Here is a 22,124-nt window from a genome sequence, read left to right as displayed (position 1 = left end):
ATGCACGAAAATGTGTTATGGACTATTTTTTTCATCTTTTTTTATCATCTGATACAATTTCTCGAATAAGAAACTAGATCATTACAGGTGTCTTAAATGTTCATTCACAACTCAAAGAATCGTTAAACGTAAAATTTTTGTACAAAGATTAATTTAATTTTTAAAAACATAATTAAAGGAATTGTAAAGAATTTAAAAGACAAAAAATAAATAAAATAAATAAGAAGTAAAAATTACTATGTTGCTGCGTAACATAGTAATAATAGTATTAAAATATTTTTTAAGAAATAAAGAAATAGAGGGTGAAAAATACATATACAAACAGTTAAATAATTAATGATTTTCAAACTATTTTGTACTTAACCTCTATTACTAGGTATAATAATGACGACAAAAATTTGTTTATTTAAATGTGAATAACAACATAAAATCTGAAATCTTTCTATGTTTGAGAAATTTTTAGTTGGCAAGAGAGTATAGAAATATTGTTTCGAAAAAAAAAAAAAAACTTCAAAGTTTGTGTGTTAAAATAATTAAACTTAATTTAATTCCTAATAACATACTCTAATAACTATCTTTTACTATGGTAAGTATTATTTTGTATTATCTAATTTAACTAAAATTGATATTATTTCAATTTATTTTAATTTTTACTATTTTACTATTATATATTTATCATTTTTTATTTTTTATTTTTTATTGTAGTATTTACTACCTATTCTTTTAAATTAAAATAATTTAAATACATACTATTATAATTTAAACTAAAATAATTTATATTAAGAAAAACTATTATAAACCAAACTATATCCAAATTTCACTTAAAAGTACTAACATATAATAGAAGCTAACTTTATAGAGTTCAAAGTAATTTAATAAAATCTAAAATTTATGTAATATTTTATTTGATTCTTAATTGATCTCACGACTAAACTTTTGAAGTGTTTGTTTGATAAAGTTTAACAAATATAAGTTTGAGAGGATAGATTTTTTTATAGAAAAAACTGTTATCAGATTATGTAATTTAAATAGAACAAATTTTAAAAATAATACTTTTATATTTTTATTTATCTAAAATTTGAATTTTACAAGGTAGAATTATATTAAATAATTATAAAAATATTTAGAAATACAAAAAGTCATTATTTTAAATTTTACTTTGCATTATGGATTGTTTGATGTATGGTAAGTTAAATTATATCATATTACAAAATAATATTATATATACTTTTTGGTTAAATTTAAAGTTAATTCTATGGATTTAGGAAAAGATAGAAGATTAGTTTATATAATTAGAATTTAAACTTTTGGTTTAACTTTAACTAAAAGACATATATTTAATACCACCTAACTATGTTTTAGTTAGTTGTTAGCTATTACATTTTTAAATTTAAAATGGGTTTTTTTGCAAAAAATGAAATAATATTCACCATCCTATCAAACAATTTTGAAAAGACAAAAAGTTTACATGTGCACAGTGTGAAATAACAAAAATACTCCACAATTAATTGGTTGCACGTCCGCGAAGTTTAGATTTTAGTAAATAGTTGTTTGAATATATCACTTATCTATCTAGCTAGGATAGACAGTGATAGTGACCTATCTTAGTTTATTTGGGATAGATGATTAATTGTTTAAATATAGGTACAATGACCTTGATACATGATCTTGTACCAAATCTAAATGATTTTTGATATAGGATCTTGTACTAAATCTAAATTATCTTGGTATATAATCTTTTTACTAAGACCATTTAGATATAATTGGTACACAATCACTTAAATTTGATACAATAGCGTTTAGATCTTGGTAAATGATTGTTTAGATCTGATCTATCACTTATCTATCTATTTGGAATAGATAGTGATAGTGATTTATCTATATCTATCTGGGACAAACAGCTGATCGTTTAGATTTTGGTACACACGATCGTGTAATGAAAAAAAAAAAAAGAAGATAAGAGATGACAAACAAGAAAGAAATTCTAGAATAGGAGAGGAAGAAATCACAAAGAAGAAAAGTAGGAATATGAAGAAGAAGAAGTAATAATACAAAAAATATGTGCATGAATTCAATACTCGTTCCGAAAATTGTAAAACCTAACAAAGATCAATATGAAATTTATAAAAAAATAATGGTAACTTTATAGAAATTTTTTTTGTTATACGAATCGTAAATATTTTTATATTTTGTCGTACGCTCACGTGTATATATTGGATAACAAAGATTTTAGGTAAAACCTAACCTTATAGCGTGAATAAAAAAGAGCTCTTAGATTTGGATGAATATTATAAATTGTTGATTTTTTAAATATAAAAAGTACTTTTGAGCTTTAATTTTGTGTCACCAATAATACTCTTGCATTTTGAGAAAATTTTAAAATACTCTTAACCTTATAGTGTTTTAGGTAAAAAATATCCATCAACTTTCCAACATTGATAAAATACTCTTATAAGCTAATTTTTCTTCTAAAAAACACCCTTAGTGAGTATTTGTTAAAAACTGTTTATACCCACCTATCTCTATACTTCACTTCTTTTTTCTCCCTTATCTTCTTCACTATTCAGTATTGACATTTTTTTTATTTAAAAATTTTCAATTTTTCAGTTAATTGCATATAGATTATAATGAACAACGAAAGCGTTCGATTAATCTTAGAAATTAAGCGTGTGATTGAGGTAAGTAGCAGGTTATGGGGAGATTTTTTCTTTTGAGATTTGGTGAGATCTTATATTTTAAACTTTGAGTTTGATTTTTGTTTTTTATGAGAAAATTGGTGTATCAATAGGATAAATAGGAGAAAAATCAAAGCATCACTACTATGAGATGAAAAATAGAACACATGCAATCCTTCAACTTCATGTATATTTAATTAATATTTAACCTACCAACAAATACGAACTAGTTTGAATGACATTAATATTTATCACAAACCAAAAGTTTAGAGGTTGTAAATGTGTGTATATATAATCCCATTCATTAAAAATCATTTTTTTGCTTTATCATTTTAAAAGGTTTACTTCTTTTGTTTGACAGCTTCGGACTATATTATATATATATATAAAGATATTTGTTGTTTTTTTTGTAATTTATTGAGTCAAAAATTTGTTGAATAAGTGATTAGGGTTTCGCAGGATTCTTCTAAAGTTTGTAATTTTTTCCTTCAAACATTAATATAGTCCGAAAAATCAATGGATGTTGACCAAAAAATCATTTGTTCTTGACCCTTTATGTTAAAAGATGATAAAAATAAAAGTTAAATTACTAATTTGGTTTGGTCCCTGTTATTTCAAATATGCAACTTTAATTATTTGTATTTTTTAAAAGAAATCTTAAATTATAGTCCTTGATACCAATTTATTGTTACTAAAACTGTATAATATGTTGGAATTAATTTCATTTTGTGACCCTTAAGTTATTGTGTTTAAATTAAAATAAAAAATTAAAAAAAAACTGCTTTACATATAAACTTTGAGTCTTTTAATTATGCCACATTCTTGAGAATTTCATAACACAACGTGTATTAGTTTCAAAATAAAAAACCGTGTTTTAACTTTAATTGTTTGTTTACTTATTTATTTTGTGAAGTTGGAATTGTAGAAATCAAAGTTATACAATCTTATCATTCAAATACTAATCATAATCAAAAGTATCATTTTTAGATAAATAAAATTATCACTCAACAAATACGTGAATAAGTAAAATATATCTTTTGTTTAATTTTTTTTTTTTTTTTTGCTGTATTAAATGTAACTGTCATTTTTAATAGTAACATCAATCATAGAAATAGCTTGATATATTTATTAGTAAATAGGCTATTTTTATTATTATACAGATAAGAGACACAATAAAATAATTTCTCTCAAACTAATTTGAAAGCAATTTCTGTACCTTTAGGGGAAAAAAAACCACCAATGAAAATCTTAAAATAATAAAATTGACAAATAAGCTTAACATTTTTCAACAACCTTATCACATTATAGCTATAGTCATTTTCAAATTAAAACTACATTTATAGGAGAGGGACAAAATTGTAATTAACAAATTGATTAATTTTTTTGCATAAAATAAATTGGTATACACACTTGTCATACCCCCCAAATTGTATCCCTACACATTCTCCATAATTTATATACTAACATTTGTTTAATAAAATTATTATTATTTTTTTTTTAAGAAAGTATTGAAATTTTAGTGTATTTGCATCATACTCATTATTTTGGTAATTTTGGTATTTTATGTACTTAGAGCTCATGTGGAAACCTTTTGTTTTTTCTTTTTCATTCTTTTTTTTTTTTTTATTATTATTCATCTTTATGTTTTGTCTTCTATATAATAATAATAAGAAACAAATGAATTTGTATTTGGTAACTGTTAGCCTCTTAATCATTTTTAACCTTTTATATTAAACAATAATAAAAATATATATTTGGTAGCTTTTTCCTGTTTTTTGTTTTTAAAGTGTCTAAATAATTTAAAATTAAATATACTACATAAAATGAGTTTAAGAAAATTAAATATATATAGGAAAATTTGTAACAATTGTGCTAAAGTAGGGTGAATCTTAAACTTTCAAAAATATTAATTACGAAATTTAACCCTTAAATTTATAATAATGTTAAATATAGACCCAGAAATAATCCTATTTTATTTACCTTCATTTTTTCACTTGTCTCGGTAATTACTAGACGTGGTAGTGGTTAATTTACCTTATTTTTGGCCATCAAACATAGTGATAAGTTGAGTTTTCAATAATGTTTAGATGATGATGAGATCTGGAGCGTTGGTTTTTATTTATTTTTATTTTAGTTAATTAATAGTGTAGGGCACAACTCAACTGAATTGGCCACCATTTACTTCTACTCATAAATGGCTTGGCCTAATAACATTGACCTACATCTAACTGGCTTAAATCCACCGTGGATCCCACAATTAATATATTTTTTTTAATTGTGTAAATTTTTTTTTGAAAATTTAATTTTAGTTATTACTTATGATTAAATTTTTAATAAAATATAATGGGAATTATTAGAAAGAAAGCAAAATCTTGTCAAACTACCATTTGTCCCAATCAGGGTAGGTCCCTCCGTAGGCCCTGTTGTAGAGAAGCACAGCCCCACACCCCAACAAGTTGAAAACTGAAAGCAAGCAATGTTTTTATTATTATTTATTTTGGTAGGATTTTAAAAATATCTAAAGTAATTTTTGAACCCGATCCAGGGTACTCTCGTCATTTAAATTGTTACCCCAAAGTATAAAAATACTGAATTTACTCAGACAATCACAGATCACTAATCTGCCGATCTAAAAATAAAATATACTCTTTAGATTAGCTTCTCAATGATTAAAGGTCAATGGGATCCATGTGAGGGGTAACTTCGTCATTTTCACCACCACCTTGCCAAAAAAGAAACCCTCCATTTCAAGGTAACAATATATATATATATATAATATAATATAATATATTCAGATCTAATTTCTTTTTCAAAAATAAGTTTTTTTTTTTCTATAGAGCATTAATTCTCATTAATTGTAATATTTTAATTAAAAAAAGAAACTTTTATTTTGTATTTTTTTTATTTTTTACAAAAGAAAAAAAAAGTGAGGTTATATGGGCCGGCTTTTAGCTAAATTTAGCTGGACAGACAAAAACCAACTTATTATCATTATTGTCTGTTTGCGCAAGCTGTTCAAAAATCTCTGTAATATTTATTATCTTATTACTAAATTAAAATAAAACCCTCTTTTTTCTATTTATTTTTTATTATTTTCCATTTGTATATAACTTTCTGTGCCACTTTTATTATTACTGAGAACATAAAAAAAATAAATTAAATCATTAAATAAAAGAAAGTGAGAGAAGCCCCAGGTGGCAGGTTTTATTTTAATATTATTAATTTTTAAAAAATAACCCATTAAAGACCAAAGATTCCGCAGCTAAAAGAAAAGGAAGGAGGAAAAAAAAAAATAAATAAAAAAACAAGTTCTTGAGATTGACAAGCAGATCCCCACCAGAAATAAAAAATAAAAAATTAATTCTATTCCCATAAACCCCTTATGCTTTTTACATATTTTCACCTTCGATAAAAATTAAAGATAAAAAATAAAAAAATAATAAATATATATATATATATATATATATTTTTTAAAAAAATGTTTGTTGTTGTGTGTATTTATTTTAATTTATTTTTGCCCTTTGTTTCGTTTTGTGCTGTAATTTGGAAAGGAGGAGCGTCCCTCCCAATTAGCCTTATTATTATTCTCTCTATGCTTGGAGACTCCACTACTTCCGTCTTGGGCGGCGGCGCCGGAGGAGACTCCGCCGTACCGGCGACTACGACACATCGTCAAGATGGGCTTATAGTGGACATGGATGAGAATAATAACAATTCTGGTGAAGATGAGAGAGGGAGAAGCAGCGGTGGAGGAGGAGACGACGGTGACCGGGGCTTCGGCGGAAACCGGTGGCCGAGACAAGAAACTTTAGCTCTCTTGAAAATACGGTCAGAAATGGACGTGGCTTTTCGAGATGCAAGCGTTAAAGGCCCTTTGTGGGAACAAATTTCCAGGTACATATCAAAAAGATTTAAATTATCAATTTAATTCAAATCTTTTCTTCAATTTTTTCAAAATAAATCACTTGTGATTTATTTTATAATTCTCTTCAAAGATCTGAGTTTGTTTTTGTTTTTTGATGGTTTTTTTTTTAAAAAAAAACAAGAAAATTTAAATCTCACTGTCGGCAGTTCAATCATTTTCACTTCATCTGAAGTGATTTATGATTTTCTTTTTTTGTTTTCTTGGGAATCTCTAAGAAAACTGAAATCCCAATTCAGTGTCACTGAAATTCAAGGTGAGTTTTTTTTTTTTAAAAAAAATTAATTTAAGGAATCTGTGAAGTTAAGTAGTAGTTAAATGGTACTTTTTTTTTGTTAAAAAAAACATTCTCTCTTATGTAACATCAACAACTGAATTTTTTTTTTGCAGTTTTCAGAAGAAAAAATGATCAATTGTATGATATGTATGTCTTAGTTTGAGATTAATTTCATGTATATTGGTTTTTCTACTGAATTTTCAGTTCTTTTTTGAACGCAATCATTGTTTTTACACATGCAATTGCCTTGTATGAGAGAGAAATTCGATTACTTTTTTTTTTTTGTATGAAAATTCTAAAAAAATTTCTCTTTTTTTTTTTTTTTTTTTTGTGGGGTCTTGGTTTTGTTTTGTTATCAGGAAATTGGGGGAGCTTGGGTATCATCGAAGTGCAAAGAAATGCAAAGAGAAATTTGAGAATGTTTACAAATATCACAAAAGAACTAAAGAAGTTAGAAGCGGGAAACCAGATAGCAAAACTTATAAGTTCTTCGAACAATTGGAAGCTCTTGAAAATCACCCTCCTCTTAATTTCCATTCTCATTTGTCTAAACCAACTCCTCCCCCACCCCTACCGCCGCCGCCTACCACCGTCATTTCCCACATTCCTTCTACTACTGTTCCATCCACCACCACCACCACCCTACCTCACTTATTGAACATATCGTTCTCTCAACCAAACCCCACAATTCACCTCCCATCTCCTCCGCCCCCTCCCGCTCCGTTGCCATTGAATAACCCTACAAGTTTGCCCACCACCGTCCCTCCCGCTGTCCCTTTCCAAATCAATGTCTCTTCCACGGGAGTGGGAATGGGGTTTCAAAGCATTGAAGCAGATCTCATCTCGAACTCGACTTCTGATGATGTCAACTCGTCCACATCATCAGATGAGGCGTCAAGACGGAGGAGGAGGAAGAGGAAATGGAAGGACTTTTTTGAGAGATTGATGAAGGAAGTGATTGACAAACAAGAGGAAATGCAAAAGAGATTCTTGGAAGCAATTGAGAAGAGGGAACAAGAGAGAGTTGTGAGAGAAGAAGCTTGGAGGATGCAAGAGATGGCCAAAATCAATAGAGAAAGAGAGATTTTAGCTCAGGAGAGATCAATGGCGGCTGCAAAAGATGCCGCCATTACATCCTTCCTTCAAAAAATAACTGAATCCCAACACAACAATAACAACAACAACAACAATCCATCACAACTGTCGCCGCCGCCGCCACCACCACCATCACAGCAACAACAAATTCCAACGTCAAATCCATCGCCAGTTGTGCATCCACAACAACAGCCGCAGCTGCAACCGCAACTGCAACCACCACCGCCGCCCGCACCACAAGCTTCCACATTGCAAGTGGTTGTTCCGAATTCCACCCCACAAAAAGTGGGGAATAATAATGAATTGTTGCAAATGGAGATAATGAAAATGGATCATAATGGTGGGGAGAATTATAGCATTAGCCCAGCTTCAAGCTCATCAAGATGGCCAAAAGTTGAAGTTCAAGCACTCATCAAATTGAGAACAAACCTTGAGACCAAATATCAAGAGAATGGGCCAAAAGGGCCATTGTGGGAAGAGATATCATCAGCCATGAAGAAACTTGGGTACAATAGAAATGCAAAGAGGTGCAAAGAGAAATGGGAGAACATAAACAAATACTTCAAGAAAGTGAAGGAAAGTAGAAAAACAAGGCCTGAGGACTCCAAGACTTGCCCTTATTTTCACCAGCTGGATGCTTTGTATAGGGAAAAGAGCAACAACAACAACAACATGATCACATCGTCCACACCGATTATGCAGCATCAACAGCAGCCATTGATGGTTCGTCCGGAGCAACAATGGCCTCCACAACAAGAGATGGCTCGCCCTGACTCGGGAAACGAGGAGATGGAAAGCGAACCAATGGATCGTGATGATAAAGACGACGACGACGAAGATGAAGAGGAAGAGGAAGAGGATGAAGGTGGAGGGAACTATGAGATTGTGGCGAGCAAACCGGCTACCGTGAGTGCTGCAGAGTGAGTGAGGACAAGACATGTTGTAACTCTGTGAGAAAGCTCAAGCACTATTAGGACCGGAAAGGGTTGTCGGGCGGGTAAGCGGGTCGAGTTTTTTTCGATGTGTAAAGAATATTCAATTGAATATGTTGTTCATACACACACACACTCACATAAGTTACTGAAAAAAAATGAGGGGAATTAAGGGAAAATGATAGGGTGTGGGGGGTGGGTTGAGAAAATGTAGAATAGAGTTCGGCGAGAGTTATATGTTTTTCCAATTTAATAATTTATTTATTTTTTTTGGCCTAAAAAATGGAATAAAAGTTTGGGGTTTTAGAGAGAGAGAGAGAGAGAGAGAGAGAGAATGGAGTTTAAGGTTTCACAAACAAGAAATAAAGAGAGACTCTTTTCTAGTGTTGTATTTTGTCATTTGTGATGTTTCATGTAAATTGTGTTTTCTTTTTTCAAAAAAACTTTGATTGTTTATTATAATCATTATTAATTTTAAAAGAAAATATTCAATAAATAATTTGCATCTCACTTTCTCGCCCAATAATTTATGTGATATCTTCCATACACTATGAACAAGTTCAACAAAAGGAAAATTAATCAGTTATTATATGAATTATTCACAATTTTAAATGATGTAAATCAAATAAAATGATGTAGAATTTGACCCTCTTTAGTTTTTAGATTTTTTTTTTGTTAATTTATAATTTGTGTCAATTTTTATCCTTATATTTTCGTTTAATAATCTTAATTATATATTTAACATTAATAAGTGATGTTAAATACAACTAAAAATGTATTTGATGTTTGAATTGGTGAACAATTTCTTGACATTCATAAAAAGGTAGGGACCATTGAAATTAATAAAATAATATGTAAAAATAAAAATTTTAAATTTTAAAATAGAGAGACAAAAATGACCTCAATCTCAATTATGGATTTGTCTAAATTTTGAAAAGTTCTTCCTCAATCTCTTCATGTTTGAAATTTATTTCAAAATAAAATTTTTAACAGACGAAAAATTTGTATCTACATATGCGTTGGTTTAATTACATGAATAAATCTAAACACGTTAAATGAAAATGAATTTCGAATTAAAGTTAGAAGGACTACGAAAGATCATATAGTTTACACATGGTGTATATCTCTTCACTTTTCTTTTCAAGTATGAAAGAGTTAATATGAATGAGATATTTTTTTTATAAGGATGAAATATGAATAGTTTGAGTGGGTCATACAACATAATGTCTATGTTAGACCATTTTTGAAGAGTAATAGTCTCATAAATCTTACGATGGATACTTAAGAAAAATCTTTTGAGTATAGCAACATTCATTAAATACACACACACTCACAATATTATGATTCTTAGATAAATTTAAGTAGAACATATTTTACAATTGTTGTTTTCTAAATGAAAATAGACGTCCTAATTAAAATAAACACAATTAAATTAATATTTAGACTAATCGAATCTTCACTCCTATTTATTTTTAGCCAATAATAATAACAACAATAATAATAAATTAAATTAAATTAATAGGTAAAATTAAAAATTAATATACATTTTAACAAAAACAATATATTCTTTTTTATTTAATACAATCAAGACATGATTTGGCGGTTCATATGATTCTATCATATTTTCTTTAATCGTTATTAATAAAATTTCATGTGTCCTATTAGGCCATTCCCAATACACATGAATACAATTATTCACTATTATAATATCAATATTATTAGGTCATTATTCAATGAACTCAAAAAATTATAATGCAATGTTGGAGTTTAATCTCCATCGAGTGATTCTTGTAAAAACAAAATAATAATAACAAAATTGGGACAAAGTTGAAGAAAAAACAGAAATGTAATATATCAGTTGAGTATTTATTACTCGCTATTTAATAAAATTGAGGTATATATATAATATAAGACAACAAATTCCATACAGTACCAAAAAAAGCCATCATCTAAAAGAATATAATAGAAGTACTTAAACTAATAATAATATTCCTATATTCGTATAAAAGAGATTCCAAGTGTAAGGTATTTGTTGTTATTGAAAGAGTAAATCTTTTAAAAATTAATAATTTTATCTGAAAACACCTAATGTTTTGAATGGTTTGAACATTATTTGAGGCTAAATAAGATAGAAAGTGAGTAAGGTTGAATTGATGTAATTTGAGATATTATTAGATATAAAGTTATGGATATGTATGTTGAGGTGTTGAACTCGGGAGGACCAAATGAGACAAGATTATATATAGGTATTGAATGAGTGCATAAGGTTAGAATGAAGATAGAGAAAGAAGAGAGGGGTAGAAAAATGTAAATAAAGAGGGAGAGTATGGTTAAAAAGGAAGAGAGGAGAGAGAAAGAAGGGTGAAGAGGTTAAGGGTAGAGGGCCTTTGGAATAGTGTTGGTTGGGATTGTCAAGTTGGGAGCATCACATGTAGAGCCATGGAAATGGACCCTTTGAAGAACACAAATGTATAATTTTTGTAGGATTATTGGCCCTACACCATTTCACTCTTAAGGAATCTTCCTTCTCACTCTCTCACGCCTGCCATGCAAATAGTTCTTCTCAGTACCACTTTTCTTTTTTTTCCTACCAAAGAATTAAACACTTACCCTACCATATAAACCTTCACTTATTCTCAAATTAATTATCTCAACATTAAGGTAAACCTACCAAAAATACTCTTACATTTGTACTTCCTTTCAAGCATACTGTAGCTTTTTCAAACATAATATTACTATTCATTTTTCTTCCATCTTTCAAAACTACTTCTTACAGAAGAAAATTTTAATTTTATTTGAACGTGGGATGAAATTTGGGATATGGGATACTGTCAGTGCGTGCCACCTATAACATATAATAAAAATTGAGACTTTATTTCCATATTATTACATTATTTTAGCTCACAACCATATACATTTTATGTTATGACAATCACATACTGCTCACACCAAAACAATAAACCATCAGAAAACAAAATTCACACATAAACTTATGTGGTTGAATAAGAGTTTGAATTAGCTATGTTCACGTGTAGAGTTAGAAACATACACGTTTTATTTTATTACTAACTGAAACTCATTACTGTCTACCCTTTGAAAGCCATAAGATACTTTGCAAATCGTTTTTTTAGATATGAAATAACATATTCAAAATATTTCAACAAATATCTACCGACTCAATAGATGTACCAAATGCAACATAAAAATTACAATATATTTCAATTCTTTCTTTTTCATCTAACATTATAATTGAATTTTATTAAGCAGTTTTAAAATGTTTTAATTTTATGACATGTAATGATTAATATTCTAACTTGAAAGAATGAAACTATTAAATGTTTGTGGAAGGTTAAGTGATTTTTTTAAAAACAAATAACAAAGTTTAAGGACATTTTCATAACATAGCCACGTTATTAATATACAAATTTATGTGTTAAAGTACAAACCCCTATCATATTCAAAGGTTTGAAAATTACAAAAAAAAAAATGAAGAAAAAAAAAAAACGAAAAGAAATACCTATATATAGTTAAAAGTTTGGATGTACTTTGTTTTTTCTTTCGATAATGTTGATGTAACAAATGTACACAAGAAGTATTGAGTAGTTCTAAGATTAAATTTCATCTATATATATATACTTATTTCTATAAACTTTGTAAACATATTTAAATGGTGTCTTTTATTCTATCAAAACTTTTGTTATTAATTAAATAATGAATGTTTCGTGAAAGAAAAAAAAGGAATTTCACTTAAATTTGCATCGACTAATTTTGGTATAGAGAGACTAAAATAAAATGACAAATATCTAATATTAATAATTTGACCTGAAGTACAATATTGATAATAAATCGTTGGAGTTGAAGTTGGAAAAGTTAACCCAGGTTTCATAATAAGTGGTAAACTAAGTTAACTTTGTTTTTGATATTCTAGAAGTAAAGAATATATAGTGATATTATAGAAGTGAAACAATATATACAATCTAATCTTGGAAACAGTAATAGTTGATAGATGTATGTTATGTTGGCAGTAACAAAATTGAATATAATTTACTATTGTGTATATACAAAAACCCATTTTTAACAGCTGCATATTCTAAAGTACTATTTTAGTCCTATCCTAGCAAATATGTGAATGTATTATTAGATAAGAGAGAGAGAGAGAGAAGAAAAGAGATAAAATAACTGAGAGGGTGTTATTTAAAAACATATAGACATGATGAAGAACATAGCTAGAGAGAGAGAGAGAGAGAGGAATAGAGCATTTTATTTTTCATTTTTTTTCCATTGACTTAAGAAATGGGGCAATTTTGTGTGGCATTCAAGATGTGGACCTGTGATTGTTATTCATTTGTTTAATAAAAGAAAATAATTTATTATTTTTGTGGATAGCAATAAATATTCTGTTACAACTGCTACAGTGTTTCTCAATTATAACATTAATATTTTATATGTACATACATAGAATAACTTAAGAGATCAGGAGAGAGAGAGAAAAAATAGAGCTATCTCTATCTTCAATAGCAAAGAGATAAACAACATAACTATTATAATATAAAAAAAATTAACTTACAAGCTATGAAAAGTTGAAAATGGGAGAGTTAGAGAGAGAAATGTTTCTGTTTTAAATTATTCAAATTTCTCTCTCACTCTCTTTAGATTTATATGTTGCATTTGTCTCTTTTGGATGGGCATTATATTGTTTTTCTTTTTGTTAAAAAAAATTATTATTATTAATATTATTCAAATGTAGAATTATTTAATTGAGAGAAACATTGAGAGAATAAGGAGGGCCTTTTTGTTCATCACAAAACATTTGGGAGAAAGGAAAAGAAAGAAAAGAAAGGGAGAAAGAAAAGGAGGAAAGAGTTGGCACAAAGAGGTTTGTCCTTGTCTTTGTGAGATATATATAAAACCCTACTTTGGACCATAACCCAAAGTTTCCTCTTTCTTTCTTTCAACCAAAAAACTTGGCTTCAACTCATTGTATGGATGTGATTTTTGGACTTTCTTTCGCTCATTTTCATAGGGCTCCCCGTCTCCCACCTTTTAATCATATTGCCTCCTTTGTGTCTCCATTTCATGCCCCTGAACTCAAACCCCTATATCCAACCATACACTTGTATCTCACTTTTATGCATATATCATATCACTTATTTTCACCAAATTTTTTTTTTTTAAAAAAAAAACAAACAAACTTTTCCATTATTGAATTTTGCTTAAAAGTATAATTATTGATGGCCCTCTTGAAAGCCTTCTAATTAATGTACATTTATCCCTAGTATGAAATAAAATATATGTTATTGAATAGTAAAAGATTATATGTTATTGAATATAGTACTGTTTTGCCAAGCATATATACAAAAGGTCATGTTAATTAAGAAATTACTCCAATCGACTCTAAAAAAAGTTGAAAAATATATAAACTCTTTATATAGTGATGTTTTGTTCCATCGGACACACTATGTTCCAAACGTTGGAGATTTTATACTGAACTAAATTATCATATTGTATGTGATACATCATGCTTGATATTGTGTTCTGTGTTAGATCTACTTGTTTTTTTTTCATTTTTTAACGATGTTATATCCCTGTTCATTAGTTTTTGGCTTTGCAGCTCATTTACTGCATTCTTATTAAAAGGTACCCAAAAAACAACATTATTCTTTTTCAAGAGAAAAGGTATGGCACCTACCTTTTATGGATTCGTCAGATATATAGGCTTGATGACAAGGAAGAAAATGTTTTATTTTTGATCCCTGAAGGTATAGAATGAGAGGGTTGGATGGCATTCCATAATATGTTCACATTAGGAGAACAAAGTGCTGTTTAAAGTAAAAGTAAAAGTTCTCCAGCAAAGAACCACATTACATATCAACACAATAATAAAAGGACTTTTATGGGAAGGTTGTATCTTCCCCTTGTGAGACCTTATCTTCAGAGATGGATCAAATACTTCAAGGTGTGTGTCTAAGACTGATACCAACAGAAAGGTGGAATATTAGACATATAGCAAGAAAGAGGCTATCATATTCCACTTAATTTAAGCTCGTTCTAAATTTTACATTTTTATTCTATGATGCACTTAGGAAGTAGCACTTACCATTGGAGTGGAAACAAGACCGAAACAAAGATTTGGAAGCATCAAACGAAAAAATAAAGGAAAGTTACGAAAAATACTCCTAGGTGTATGTGGCACCCAATTGGGTAGCATGGTAGAGGTTCATCAACTTCACAATGCTTTTATGCGCTATCAAATTGCGCAATTTCCATAACAGCATATTTTCAAGGTAGTGCTCAACGACGTTATGTACTTTGACCAAATTAGGGCATATTCTCCTTGATTTTGCAGCCACCAACCCTAAATTCTCTGTGCATTTTTCATTCCCAACTTTTATTTTCCTACTTTCATTTATCATACTTTGATTGATCTTTCACACATCATGAGTGAATAAGGTAAGTTCTTCTAACTTACGGTATGATTAAAATCCTTACCTTAACCAACGACAAGAAATGACCCAATCTTAAAATGACTAAAATCCTTACCTTACGGTATGATTCACTTCTCAGAATCCTTAACGACAAGAACTAACTTAACAGAGAGATCTATATATAGAGGAATTTAAGTCATTTTAAAGTTGCTTTTACTTGAACGTGTTAATAAAGAAATGAGGGTGTATTCGAGGATTCAAGATATAGAACAAGCTCATTCCGACAAGGATTCCGAGAAGTGAAGGAGGGACTCTTGGCCAAGGAAGCTAGTTTATGGAGCTAGTTGACTATGATATGGCTGGTTCTTCTTACAAATACTTTCCAAAATAAAAAGGATTTCTAAGACGTATTTGAATCCTTAAACATATTTTCATTAAAATTATAATGTTGTGAATTTCCGCTTGCTTTCAAATTCTCAAAGTGTATGTAACATATGAATGATTTGAAGAACTAGAATGAGACAATAAAATACTTAAGCAGTGTAATGTGTGAACTTCCAAGGGGAGGAAATGTTTCGAAAACCATTCTTCTGAACCTTTCATATGATAATCATGATTTAAACATGTGACATATGTTACTGACAATGTTGGTATAAATTGAAAAATGCATGTGAGATGTTAAAAAAATAAAATGAGAATAGCCTTGTACCCTGTACGATGGAATGCCCTATTCATGGTGATCTTGAATAGGATGCCTCATACTTGTTATGTGATCTGGTCTTTGATGCCTTTTACTTGATATGTGATTTGACATTAGAAGACGTGTTATGCGTAAGAAAATTGATGATAATTGCTAGTGCGTTGAGATTTTTCCGCATGGTTGTGACTTGGCAAAAGAGTGTGGTAAATGCTTGAGCAAGGAGAGGTTACAAACATGAAATTGAATATGCATAATGAATTTGTGAGATAAACATTTCGTATGCGAGAAACATACAACGCGAAAAATGTTGTGATGAATAATAAAGGGAGTGATCTCTAAGATTTATATAATGTTGAATAAATAAAAATGACGAACGTTTCGAACAAATGTTTCTATGAAATGATCATGTTGCGATAAAGCCAATTCGATTTGATTAAAACGATTGATAAAAGATTCCACTCACCTAGGTGTTTCGTCTAACATTTCAATGTTTTGTTCTATCCCCTCAGGTAGCAAAGGACTTCCAACGTTGAACCTGCAGTCTTGATTGCCTATTGTGCCTATTTAATCGCATCGTTTGGTAGTGACACTGTCTACTCGAATAGCATATAGTAGATAGGAAAGGAAAGTCCAAGTCTTGTTGAATCATGTTTACTATAGTTTTATGACAAATGTTGTAAAAGTACTGGATGTACGTATACTCGAATTATCAATAAAATTCCCAAAGTTCATCAAAGTTTACATTCCACGTTAAATTTCTTTGTGATTGTCCTTTAATTTTGCTTATTGGTCATTCGACGCGTTACTTTACAGAGAATCTCGCTTAAGATGTCTAGGCGGTCATGTCTCCATTCCATCACATAGAGTGAATTGGAGCGAGGCGTGACACAATAACCTAAAAGGTTTATAGTATATAAATAAGGTTGGTTGCCTTATCTTAGTAAGACTATGGATACAACTCACTTTGCGAAGGTTATAAAAATAATGTAATCTAAAACGATTATGTGGAGACATGTGACTGAGTGTATCCTATATGATGAGTTTGTATAAGACCAGATTGAGAAATCCTTAATCTCTCTTTATAACTTCATCGACTAAAAATATTGATATTTCACAGGATGTGATATGTTATTCAATCTTAATCTTAACTGAGTTATAGGCTTTTGCCTACAAGGATTTGTTGTTTGATTTGCATAAGGGAGAGTGGATTGAGTAATAATCGTGAATGTAGTAACAGTAGCTAATCCTCAATTAAGGTATACACCTCTCAGTGCTTTTTCCCACACACCTTGACCTTTCAGTAATGTGTGAAGAGGATGAGCTTAGTGACAAGAATGCATTATTGTATTATCTTTGTCAATTGCACAGCTAAAAGTGGTGCTCATGCATTTGGTGATTACGATCTCTACTTTTGTACTTCTTTCGAATGAACGAGGTTAAGATACTTATACTTAATTGATCAAAACTCTTACTACACACATTATAACTTTCTAAGTATCGAATATCTCATTCATTACTGTTTAGTTATTCAATCATGCATATATGGAAGAGATAAGAAAGATGGAAGAATGAAAGAAGAACTGCATTGCTTTTATACATAATATTGTAGAGCTCTCGGCCATAACATCCTGTTTACAAAGCATCACAATATACAAACACAAAAATGGAAATACAATAGGGGTGTAACACCATAGAGTTTGATCTCTCATTCTCTTTAGCTATGGTTTTTTTACCTACATGTGAAGGGAATTTATGAAAGTGGTAAATCTCTCTCTCTTTTGCTTTAAGCTCTCACCTAAAACTCAAGGTAATGGAGAGGAAATGGAGAATGTGAGGAACTTGTTTTTTTTGGCAAAAGTGTGCACACTTATCTTCAAGAGTGAAAAACTCTATTTATAAACACGGAGTGACACTGATAAACTAGCACGTGCCATTAAGATTGCAGAAAAGTTGTAGCTATGTTGTGCAGTCTAACTTGTTTGTCCTTTTCTGACTTTCCTGCCAACTTCTTTTGTCTGCTAGTGACTTGATCGCCTAACATCTACTTCCTCGTGCTAAAAAGGTTGCTTGGATTAGTTCACGTACAATGTACTACCTTGCCGAGCCTCACTCCTTTTCTCCTAAAATTTTGCGATAACAACATTGAAACATAGAGAAACATGGATGAAGTTCTTTTGCGATAAACTTTTTGCAAAGTAATTAAATCGCCTACTTTTTCTCTTTGTTTTCTCTTATTTTCATGTGATAAGACCTTATTATTTTACTTAAGAAGCTACAAGAACTTGTATTTCTACAAGTTATCAGAACACAGAGAATTGATATCAAATCTTAGTTCTATAGTTCACTCTTTAGTTGGGCGGTATATAGTAATATTTATAGAGTGTGGTAAAATATAAGTTTAAACTATATCTACTTATATACACTAGGAAATCTATAAAGTGTTATTAAAGTGGAAGTGAGACGAACCTACGAACTAACTTGTATTAAGAAGGAGTGAAGGAAGGTCTTTGCATTAACGGGCAAATAAGCTATGCAACAGTCAACGCCTTAATGCGACACAACTTAGTTAACTAGCTTATAATTACGACAAGCACCTCTCAATGCCTACGCCACACTTGCTCACCTCCCGAGATGCAAATGATCAATCTTAATTGAGTGAGATATATTTAGAAGATTTTACTTACAAGACTTATAGAGCTTCTCTTTTAAAAGTGACAACCTCTCGGCATCAAATACCCACACTTGTTCTCCTTTTCGAAAACAAATGATGGAAGTTATCTCACTAAGGTGGAATTTGTCCACAAACTCCTCCTTGCCCGTGTTAGACATATCCTTGCTACTTGCTCTCTCGAGTAGTTGTAATTTACAGTGGCCAAGTGATGACTATACCTCAACTAACGCGATAATTATTATAAGCTAAACTTCTTATCAAGAACTTATCAATGACCTAAACTACGGATAACACACATTGATAGATGAATAGTAAAGACATGATGGATTGATGGATTGACAAGGTGTAAACATATAATATATTGAAGCATATAGGGCTTAAGCCACTATACAATATGAACAAGTACAATTCAAAGAAATACAAACATGGAAAGTGTAAAAATGAACATTATAAGTTAGGAGAAAGGGAAAATGGTATCTTTCATGCTTAGACCTTAAGCTTTCACCTACGGGCTGACTGTATAAGAATATTGGATGGTGTTGAAGTAGGCTTTTTATGGACAACTTTCGATGGGAAGCTTCTGTCCTTCTGAACATGTCAGTGATGAACGTAACCATTGTCAAACCTCATCAACTCCGTTAAATGTAAGCATTGTCAAGTCACATTAACTTCATCTACTACTCTTGTCTTCTAGTGAACATTTCTCATGTGTTAATATCGATCTCGCCTAGAAGTTATACTTGTCAGACAAGGTCTTCTCGTATTTGCGCGAGTTCCTCTACAACTCACTAGCTTCTTCTTTTGTTTTTAATCTTGCATTAAGACACTGAAGCAGGGTGAATCATGCATGAAAACTTATGTACAATGTATTTTCGAATATTTATAAATTTTGAACATAAGTTACGCATTTTGACACACTTACTATGTGTTTTGGTTTCATTGTTCCATCTGAAAGGCTATAATAATTTGTATTTCTACAAGTTATCACACCCACAAATTTAGAATAATGCTTGTTGACGAGGAAAGGATAATAGATGTGAAAGGATTTATTGGTAAGGTCGTTAGAATCAAGCAATAATATGTTTGAAAATGAAATAAAAGTTGCTGGGTAGGATGCTTACCAAAATTTACCTTGACAAAAAGTAATTTTAGATTTATCCTTACTTTTTACTCTAGCTATGTGGTAAGTAAGGGTGTTGAGGTGTTGAACCCAAGGGAATTATTTTAAATGCAAATCAAAGCTTGAAAGAAAAGTTGTTTGTAGAAAAAGGGAAGCATAAAAAGAAATAGCAAGGAAATTTAAGCATTTGTGTAAGAAAGAGGAAACACAAGTCGTGTAAGATTTTCAATTCAAAGTCAAAATTATGTAAAATATCACTCATTTGATTAATGAGAGGTAAGAGAGATTGGGAATTTAGGGAATTCTTTACTATAGGAAAATGAAAATTACAACCAAGATTAATTTAGATTGAAATAAAGATTGAGAAAATTAAAATGTCCTTGATTAATTTAATTTTGAGATTTAAATTGCTTAAACCAATCAGGTGTTGCAAAAATAGTAAAACAATTATGATAATAAGGCCTATGTCATTTCTAAAGGAAAATTGCATCAAATGACAAAAATATCTAGAAAAAAATAGCTCATGACACCTATTTTTTGCATATTGCGGATATGTGAAAATTAGTGATATCAGACAGCTATCAAACAGTAATCATAGGGCTATGGGAGGACTATCAGATGGTAATAATAGAATTTTCAGCTTTTAAATTTACTACTTTTGCAATTTAAAAAATATAGTGACACGGGCCCTACTACCATAAACTTTTTTGCTATTTTTGCAAGGGCCCATTTCTAAATTGTAAAAGTAGCAAATTTAAAAGTCGGTAATCCTTTAAGAACCCTCTGATAACCCTCTAATAGTCCTTTGATAGCCATTTGATAGCTGTCTCATATCACTAATTACTTGTCATATTCGTCATATTCGTAATATGCAAAAAAGACATGTCATAGGCTGATTTTTATCTAAATACATTTTGTCATACGACCATGCGATTTTCCTAACTCAAAATTAGATCGATCAAGATTCAATGTTCTTTACAAATCAAGAATAAAAAAGTAACGCATATGGGGGGAATTGCTTCAACTATGCTTTAATTGTTCAAAAAGAAATTAGAGCAAAATAATAGATTGTTTAATTATTATGCCAACAAATTGATGTTTAGAATTTGGAACGAAAATCAATTAACAAGATATATTTGATTTCACAAAAAATGAGTCATATTGCATGCTTATGAGTTAGATCACAATTTGCATTCAAGAGAATTATTTGATCACAATTTGCATTCAAGAGAATTATTTGGTCAAGAAAAAACATGTAATTAGTGAATCCAAATTGTAGAGAAATCAAGCTAACCCCAATCATGATTTGATTCAAGAATTAAAAATGGATAAAGAGTTATGAAAGAAATTCAATTCTTTATTTCTTTAAGATTTGTACATGGCATACAAGAAAAATTGATCAAAAATTTATATGAAGAAAATTGAAATTATGAATGAATCAAGATATTAAGATATTAATTATTGAAGTAATAAAGAAAATTACATGGAATTCTTGTAAAAAAAACTATCCCTCCAAAGGAACTCTCATCCCTAATCTCTTACCTCAATTGAAGTTTACTCCCTCGGAATTCAATAGCAATTCATAATTATTTGGGTGAAAATTAATATGGCAGTAAAGAGGGGAAAATTTGGAAAAGATAAACTGGATAGACTTATTGGTGTAATTTTAGGTTGAATTGGTGAAATGATGGTGAATTTATTAGAAATTGGGGGGAATTAGGGTTTATATAGAAAATAAATCAAATAATGGCAAATTTTGACCCTAATCTCTTACCTTCATCACAAGGTTGGAACTCCCTACTTCACGCTTGCGCACTCCCTTAGGGTCTGTTTGGTAATGTTCTCATTTTTTGTTTTTTGTTTATGTTTTCATTTTTTAAGAAACAGAGGTGTTTGGTAACGTTTCACGTTTCTCGATCTCAAAAAAAGTAGAAACGTTTCTCATTTTATACGGAATTATTGGAAACAAAAAAAAAATAGTTTCTCCCGTTCCCGTTTCTCAATTATTTCTATTAATTTCTTTTTTCTTTTTCTCAATTGTTTCTATTGGTTTCTTTTTTCTTTTTCTCAATTTTTTTTATTAGCTTTCTTTTCTTTTATCTCAATTCTTTTTATTGGTTTCCTTTTCTTTATTTTTAATTCTATTTCTATTTCATTTTCCTTTTCCATTTTCCTCGTGTTTTTTCCTTTTTCTTCCTCTTATTTCCATCTTTTTTTCCAAATAACCACTCTCTACGTGATTTTCTTTTTCTTCCTCCTATCTTCGTCGTCTTTCCCAAATATTCTTCTCATCGTCTTTGTTGTCTT

The 22,124-nt window shown here is 29.8% G+C and overlaps 1 protein-coding gene across 1 annotated transcript; it reads left to right on the top strand.

The window, feature by feature from the left end:
* The first annotated feature begins 6,164 nt into the window (after positions 1-6,164).
* Positions 6,165-9,300, top strand: LOC101205810 (trihelix transcription factor GT-2). Its single transcript, XM_004140843.3, has 2 exons — positions 6,165-6,569; positions 7,234-9,300. Exons 1-2 carry the CDS (start codon positions 6,268-6,270, stop codon positions 8,891-8,893), a joined length of 1,962 nt encoding a protein of 653 aa, XP_004140891.1. The 5' UTR covers positions 6,165-6,267; the 3' UTR covers positions 8,894-9,300.
* Positions 9,301-22,124: the final 12,824 nt, after the last annotated feature.

The sequence above is a fragment of the Cucumis sativus genome, chromosome 6 (genome assembly GCF_000004075.3).
Source record: "Cucumis sativus cultivar 9930 chromosome 6, Cucumber_9930_V3, whole genome shotgun sequence".
NCBI lineage: Eukaryota > Viridiplantae > Streptophyta > Magnoliopsida > Cucurbitales > Cucurbitaceae > Cucumis > Cucumis sativus.
This window is presented reverse-complemented; position numbering and strand designations above follow the sequence as displayed.